Genomic DNA, 7,944 nt, shown 5'->3' with positions numbered 1-7,944 from the left:
TGATGAGGATCAATAATTCTCTCATCCTCACACCAAAACTGAGGGCATGCCATTAATTTTACATATTGGTAACAAACTGAGTAACACCTTAACTCTGACTCCCAGATAATATACAACTGAGGATTTGAATAGGTTGCCAACATCCAACTCTTCATCCCCTTGTTCCAAGCCAGGAATATCCTAACTAGCCACAAATTCACACATTTTTGCAGCAATTATACAAACATGAAAAATTAAAACCACAAATTGCTGAGTTTTATTCAAAATGCTTTAATTTAAATCCTCTTAGTAAATTTTTTTTGTTTGTTTTTACATTTTCCTTTTTAATTTTTTTTTAACACAGGAAAAAACTGGGTGATAAATTACAGGCACAGTGGAAACAGTCCATTAATTACACTGAATAAAGAGGAGACATCCCAAAGGAGCAGAGACCAAACAAAATCCTTGCTCGCGCATACGGTGGCAGCTTGAAGCCACAGAGGTGTTGGAGTGCGCACAGTCTCTGTCTCAGGAAGCAAAAAAGGAAGTGCAAATGGCTTGCCACCAAACCCAGCCCAGCTTCAGAACCTGGAACAGGAAAACATGAAAGAGGACAGGCGGTGTCCATGGAGGTAAACAGATGCAAGGAAACCTTGGGATGTGGGAATTTCTTTGGGAGACTATAGGGAATTATTTGGAGGCAGCCAAATGCTGCAGTTCATTCCTCCAGGCTAAGGACTGTTACAGCAAAAAGGCAACAGGAAGAGAAAAGCTTAAGAAGGTGCCAATAGCATTTGATGTAAAAGGAAGCGGAAAGGAAGTGGCCAAGAGGCAAGACCACTGCAGCCTGTTCAGCAATTGCCCTCCAGTTCTAGTCTTGCTTCACAGCAGGCTGGAAAGTAGAGTGGAGCAGTGAGATGGCATGTGAGGTGGGTAAATCCAGTGTCTACACTAACTTCTTAAGGAGACAGGCATTGCCTTCAGGGGAAGGCCGAGCCATCTTGAGCATCCCTGCCCCAAGTTCTAGAGCTGTTAAAACAATTTTGCAAACACACACACTTACCTATGGCAAAAACAACAACTGGCCTCTGAGCAACAAGGCAGGGAAATTTCTGCCAATGTTTATTCAGCCCTTTGGGGCTGCTGACGTGCCACAAATAAGCAGTATGCAGGGGAGTGTTGTGTAAGAAAAATGTGTCCCCTAGTAGTTTATTTGCAAGGCTGCAGACACCGTCTCTGATGAATGCCTCGGCGATCCTATAGCTGTTACTGTACCTGCACAGCCAGTCTGAAGCAACCTATCCACCACAGCACCTTACCTATGCATGGGACGTACTCTGTCCCACTAACCTGCTTCCCCGCTGCTCCCCCTGGGCAGTCATTTTGCCAGTTCTTGGGATGGAAGCAAATGGAGTGAATTTAAGCCAGTTCATCTCTCAGTAGCCTTTAACCAGCTGACATATAAATGGGAGCGCCTGGTCAGATATGCTTCCCAAAGAGGTGACGTGCCAGGATATAAGCATCCCACTTGCCTTACAAAGGCAGAGCTTGCCTTTAGCACTAGAAACTGCGGGAAAGGGTGAAGGGAGCTGACAAGGAAGGCAGAAGAGCCCCAGGGGAGCACAGCAAGAGCTTCCTCAATAACTAGACGTAAATAAGAGACTGGAGGGCTGTCAAGGTGGGTTCAGGCAAAGCCAGGAGGGGGATCATCGCTTAAAGCAGTCGGCAATGGGCGGAGGGGGCTTGGGTGGGGTGGTGGGCGAGGGTAAGGAATTGCTGGCCGCTGGGCCGGGGGCGTCCGTTTTCCGCTTGAAGCGGTAGGTGATGGGCAGGAGGAGTTTGCTTTTCTTGAGCGCCTGGACCTTCTTGAGAGTCTCATCGTCCAGAGCCATGAAGCATCGGCGGGAATACTCCAGCAGGCGCTCCTTGGACGAGTCAAATTCGCCCACCTCCGCCACCTTTTCAGGGGCCACGATGAGGAGCTCAGCGATGGGCGTGGTCAAGGCCACAGTATTACGGTCCACACGGTGGTGCTCAAAGGCCCGGCTCATGCTTTGCAGCTTCTGGAAAGTGTACAGGATCTTCTTGTAGCGGCACAGTACCCCATCCACATCTTTGACTGCACGGGGGGGGGGGTTCAGAGGAGAGGGCCCCAGCAGCGACCCATAGACAGGAGCGTGGGGGGAAAGAACAAGAGAAAGGGTTGAGGAGGAGAAAAGGGGGAAGCATGGCCGCTCGTGAAAACACCCGAGAGTTGCGAGAGGCAGAAATCACAGGAAATGGGAAGGACCGGAAGAACGAGGCAGTGACCCGATGGAAACCGAAATTTGGGAAGCCGAAATTAAAGGTGGGATAAATTAGAGTCAAATATACCAGCACCGGAGAAGGGGGAAGCCCAGGGACCAAGCAAAAAAAACAACAACAGTAAAACAAGCAGGTAATGCAGGTGTTGAACATTCAGGAGAAGCATCCATAGATAAGAAAAGGAGGATATGCAGAGAGAAAAGGGTGGAAGGTGAGAGAAAGAAGAGGTGGAGGAGAAAAATGGAAGCAAGCGATGGTGCGTGGCAGGCCAGCCGGTTGGTTTGCAACAGCAAGGGGGGGAAAGAGTGGTGGAGGATTAGGACAACGGGAGAGGAGGGTGGAGAAATGTGAGAATTGAACAAGAAACGAAGAAAAAGGAGAGAACATATTATTGCAGCAATTTATCAAGACTTGATGCTTTTGTGAGGGAAAACCTAGAGGGGTGGGTGAATCACAGGCCAGCACTTCAAGAGGCATTCCTGTTTCTCCAAGGGTCAGGATTCCTCACCTCACTTCCCTTGGGCTGCCAGAGGGAAGGGATGGGTCAGAAGGCATGGCAGACCCAGCCAGGCGACTAGTCCATGCAGAACTGCTCCCAGTAGGATCAGCTGGGCCTGGGAGTGGGGACCCAATGCACACTGCCATTTCCTCGATTTGAAACACAGAATCCCCATCTCAAGGGATGCTGCCTGAGATGCTGCACCTGGCCAGGGCTCCTCCTGCAGCCTTGGTGCCTATGACGGGATTTGGGAGCTGGGGAAACATTGTCTTGGTGCTGTGACTCAGTGGGTTGGAGTCCCAGAAGCTCCCTTTCTCTTGTTCCTAACAGAACTCCTTTGCAGGGAGGGGAGGTATCCCAGGGGCATTTCCCTCCCCTACTTCCCTTTGATGATGCTCCCACCTCCATCATCTTCTTCCCAACCCTGTCACTATGGAGTGAACCAGTAGAGGTTACGGCCACCACCAATATATGGCTAGGGCTACCACTATTTCTGTGCTGGCCCCTTTCCTCAGCAAAAGTGTCTTCCACTCCTCAGGTAGGTCTCGAACCTTTGCCCCAGATGGGCTGTACACACTTTATGAGCTTTCCTTCCTCCCCTTTTGAGCACTGCATTCTGAGCCAGTTAGTGAGCATTGGGGGGCAGGGCTGAATCCATGCCTACAAGGGATGCCTAGGGTCCAGCAACAGCCTGGTCATTGCTGTCTCTGAGCCAGTGGGACTGCTAAATGGGGGCACAGAAGTGGCATAATTTTGTGTGTTGGTGGAGGAAATTGTGATGAATTATTATAGAGAAGGGCATTGGTGATTATATGCTGGAATAAGCTCTGTTCATACCTGTCACCCGGAAGAGAGTATGGTGATCTATTATTTTAATGTGTAATAGGACATCCAAGTCTTAAGATCGCCAATCTCTGCCCACGAAATGGTGTAAGAGCCTCCCCATTTCTGCCATAGAAGTGGGCAGGGACCCTCCACCTTCAGCTCTGTAGGCTTTGGAGGCTGAAATGGGGGTCCCTTGCTTTGACACCCAACCCCCCCTTGCCACTCACCTCTCTGCCTCTCGCGGACTTTGGGCTTGGCAAAGCGCCGCCTGTTGACCCCTCCTTTCTGCTTCTTGTGCTCCGCGGAGCCTCCTTCCTCAGGGCCGGCACTCATCCAGGAGCCCATACTGTCGTCGTCTGTCACATCCCCGTTCCGGCTGTCGGACACCTCGGACCGCCGTGGGAGCTGCTTGCTGCGGCAGTGCTCATCTAGGGCGGAGGGGAAACGGCAGGATGCATCAGACAGAGAGGGAGACAGAGGCCCATCGTAGCACAGCCAGAGTCAAGCTCTTCAAATCAGAGAACCCCCAAAAGACACAGCCCTTGGCTCTCTAACACAGGGACCACCAACCAGGGCTTTTTTTTTAAACTGGAACTCACCGGAACTCAGTTCAGGAACCTCTCAGGTAGATGCCATTGCCATTCTAAGAGAACCAAGGAGGGGTTCGTCGTGAGTTCCGGCACCTCTTTTTCTAGAAAAATAGCACTGCCTCCTCCCGAGGTGCCTTGACTGACATTCCCCTGGCCCTTCCTCCCGAGAGAATCCAAAAGGCCTCACTCCCAGCAAAGCACCACCCACTCAGTCTCCGAAGAACTCGAGTGTCCTCCAGTTACCAGCATCCAGACGGGCGCAGGAGATGAACTTGTCTAGCTGGCAGCGCAGGAAGTCCCGTTCTTCCTCCAGGTCCTCGATTCGCTTCTGCAGCCAGGAGTTCCTCTCCAGGGCCATGTGCAGCTGAGTCCTCATGCTGGTCACCAGGGTCAAGGAGGGAGCGGGCATCTCTGGTGTCTCTGAGGTTCAGCCGGAGGGCAGCACGGTTACGTCACAGCGGAAGTTCAACTTGCTCACAATTACTTGCTTCCCCACTTCTCTTCAAACACCCAAAGGTCCCACATCCAACTCTGCCCAGAAACCCTTCCTAACCCTTCTCACCCTTCCTGTGAGAAGCAAATGAGGCAAGGGAGATTTGCACCTGCCTTATTGAAGCCATAGCCTTCTTTGCATCTAATACTTTCATTTTCAGCAGAAGCAAATTAACACATCATTGATTTCTCTCCCCACCCCCAATCATTCTCCTCTAGTCCCATATAAGTTTCACCTTTTTTAAGAAATTCAAAATGTTTGATTGTAGAAGACAGCCGCTGCTGAGCTCTGCAATGGGAACTTGAATGCAAGCAAGCGGTGTCTACAACAAAATGTTGCAGTGTGGAACCTGCACACACCTACACGCCACAAACACCATTTTTTTCTGCTGTGATTTCTGAAATGGCAGCGTCACTTTCTAGAAGTGCCATGATTGTGGAAGTGACAGCAGGTACATATTTACCTGAGGAATGGCAAAAAAACCCCTGGGGTTCTTTGGGTGCCGAATCACCCAATGAGATCTAGCACACAGTTAAAGGGTATTTATTCATATATTTCTGACAGGAAGCGGGGGTGTTGTTTCTCACCATCAAAATTCTGAGGAGGGCTCAGACCATAATACAACTGTTGCTGAGTTTGAGTCTGCGATTCCATTTGGTGCGGCTCGTCCAAAGGTATGGCTATTTTATAAGCTTCATTGTCTTCTTTCACTGTAAATATCAACAGCAGGGGAGTTGCAGGGGGAGGCAGGGAAACAAATGCAAGAGCCTAAGAATACCCCCCATTTTTTCTGTAAGATCAACAGTCTCAAGGCAGACAAAAATATTACTGGACGTGACTTTTAGCTAAGTTCCCATTGAAATCAATGGCACACATGTTCTCACCAACTGAGCTATCCAGGCTGGAACTTAAACCCAATCAATTTGGCCCACTACTAGGAGGGGAGCCGTTTCACCCCTCTCCCACCCTCGGGGCCTTTGAAAGCCACCCCTCTCCCATCAGACATACACTGACCTTGCTTTGCTCCCGATCCACGGCGTCCCCTAGTTGCCCGTTGGTGATGGTGGTTACTTTCAGTCATTGTCCTCCCTCCCCAGGTGGGACGGATGCTGCTAACCTAGAGAGCAGGAGAGGTGATCTAACTGGGCAGATCTACCTTATATAATGTCTCCCCTAGATTTTCCTAATGAGTGAACTCCAAAGCAGCCTTCCCTTGGACCCTGACTAGAATCCCCAGCCAAGGAGCCCCCTTTTTTGAAAATTTGTGCTCTTTTCAGAGAACATTGAATTACTGTCTTTCAGGTATGTCCTCCCATTCTATAAATGTATAATACCAATAATGCACATTAGCAGCAGGATTGGGGTGGGGGTGGGGGATAAGGTGTAGCTCTTCCTAAAAATAGCTGGGAATTGCATATTTGAATACCCAGTGCTTTTTTTCTTTAAAAAATGTTTAGGGGTACTCTCATTTTGACTCAAGAAAATCACAATTTTATAGTTCAAATCAGGAAAAATAAATACAGTGAATGGACAAAAGTACAAAGATTTACAAAATGTTTAGGGGTATGTGTACCCCTGCATCCCCCAAGAAAAAAAAGCACTGGCAATAGCTGACAACAAACTAGGGTCTATGTCACGATGGGCAGGTGGAGGTTCCCATCCTGCTGGGTGCTGCCTTACCAAACCCCTCCAGAAACAGTCCCACACCACCCCACCCGCCCATTTTGATAGGTTACTTGGCACGGTAATGACATCAGATGACTGACAGATGGGTGGCCCTGCCCACTTGTCAAAGTTGGCCTATAGGTGGCGGGAATATAAAGATCTGACTCACCAGGTCAAAAAAGTTCCCAGGTACCCCCTATCTCGCACTGTTTCCAAGAGGATATCTACCTGTGCCAGGGTGACGCTCCGGGATGTGAGGTCTTCCACACAGGTACCTGCCCACTTAGGAAATAGCTCCAAACACCTGGACAGAGGCAAGACAGGACAATTAATAGGTTAGGCCAGAAGATCCCACAGCAACAAAAGCAGGCAAGGGCACTGCAGTGGAGCGATGCCCACTATGAAATAGGAGGTGATCCCCAAAGCAGTTGCTTCCAGCAGTCCTGTAAAGGCACAGGGGTTGTAAGGCCAGCTTGCTCAGATAAACTTTTTTCCTCTCTCAACCCAGGTGAAACTCATGGATTCCGCTTTCACATGCATGGACATCACATCCCTTGATTACTCAAGCATCAGTTGGCCAGAGTTGCAGTGGAAATTCAGTCTCTGGTGGTACTATATCTGTGATGGCTCCATTCATTTATGCAAGTTACTCCTTGATGTTTCAAAACAAAATAAAATAAAAAATTCCTTCCATTAGCACCTTAGAGACCAACTAAGTTTGTTCTTGGTATGAGCTTTCGTGTGCATGCACACTTCAGATATGAAAGCTCATACCAAGAACAAACTTAGTTGGTCTCTAAGGTGCTACTGGAAGGAATTTTTTATTTTATTTTGTTTTGACTGGCAGACCAACACGGCTACCTACCTGTAACTTGATGTTTCAGTCATTGAGTCATGAGTGCACAGACTCACACTCATTCTCCAGCTCTCTAGAATTGGAACAGAGCAAACCATTGAAGGTCATTGCCTCCCCCCACCCCAACTCCCTTTGAAGTATCTAAAAGTGTCAGAGGAGACCCTGCTCAAGCTCCCTGAAGTGTTATGTGCAACAATCCTTACGGGGTGGTGGGGACGTGTCTTTAAGAGGGACCCACACAAAAACTAAACTTGGACACAAGTACGGAAATTGTTTAGGGCTGGAAACCACATTTTCCTGTAGCTTAGCTATGCCTGCAAAGTTAATGGCTTGTATGTGGGTGGCAGCAGTTTGGGGGATGGGGGAGAGATAGAACCCCACTTCCATTCAGTTCAGTTCCCATTCTGCCACTAACTTGCATAAATGCACATACACACCTCTCTTGTGCATCCTCAGTCAACAAACCAATGCACATCTGTTAATAAAAGACCATTATATAGGGATGGGATCCAATCTCTTATCAAATCCAGCCCCCAATATTTCAGCAGCTAGACTCTTAACCGGCTCCCAACACTGCAGAATGCATTCTCTATGTATTGCACTGATGCAGCTTACAATATTTTTTTTAATGCAGTTGAATAACCAATTACTAATAAAAAAAACACTGGATGTTACAACCCTTTATGTATGTTGATATATTATTGCATTTGCTACAGCATTTTCCCATTAAAAT

General features: G+C 48.5%; 1 protein-coding gene across 1 annotated transcript; it reads right to left on the bottom strand.

The window, feature by feature from the left end:
* Window positions 1-309: 309 nt before the first annotated feature.
* CCDC106 (coiled-coil domain containing 106) lies at window positions 310-6,473 on the bottom strand. Its single transcript, XM_033169905.1, has 6 exons — window positions 6,427-6,473; window positions 5,705-5,807; window positions 5,278-5,400; window positions 4,441-4,617; window positions 3,835-4,035; window positions 310-2,098 (listed from the first exon to the last, which is right to left on the bottom strand). Exons 1-6 carry the CDS (start codon window positions 6,442-6,444, stop codon window positions 1,686-1,688), a joined length of 1,035 nt encoding a protein of 344 aa, XP_033025796.1. The 5' UTR covers window positions 6,445-6,473; the 3' UTR covers window positions 310-1,685.
* Between the last annotated feature and the right edge of the window lie 1,471 nt (window positions 6,474-7,944).

This window comes from Lacerta agilis, chromosome 14 (genome assembly GCF_009819535.1).
Source record: "Lacerta agilis isolate rLacAgi1 chromosome 14, rLacAgi1.pri, whole genome shotgun sequence".
NCBI lineage: Eukaryota > Metazoa > Chordata > Lepidosauria > Squamata > Lacertidae > Lacerta > Lacerta agilis.
The sequence above is the reverse complement of the archived record's forward strand: the minus strand, read 5'-3'. Positions and strand labels throughout refer to the sequence as shown.

What these genes read in the sequence shown, in the direction of transcription:
- CCDC106 (XM_033169905.1), bottom strand. An exon ending in CCCTCCTCAGAATTTTGATG is followed by an intron (nt 4,618 to 5,277) that starts GTGAGAAACAAC and finishes GCTGAACCTCAG; the next exon opens with AGACACCAGAGATGCCCGCT. An exon ending in CTGCGCCCGTCTGGATGCTG is followed by an intron (nt 4,036 to 4,440) that starts GTAACTGGAGGA and finishes CCTCCGCCCTAG; the next exon opens with ATGAGCACTGCCGCAGCAAG.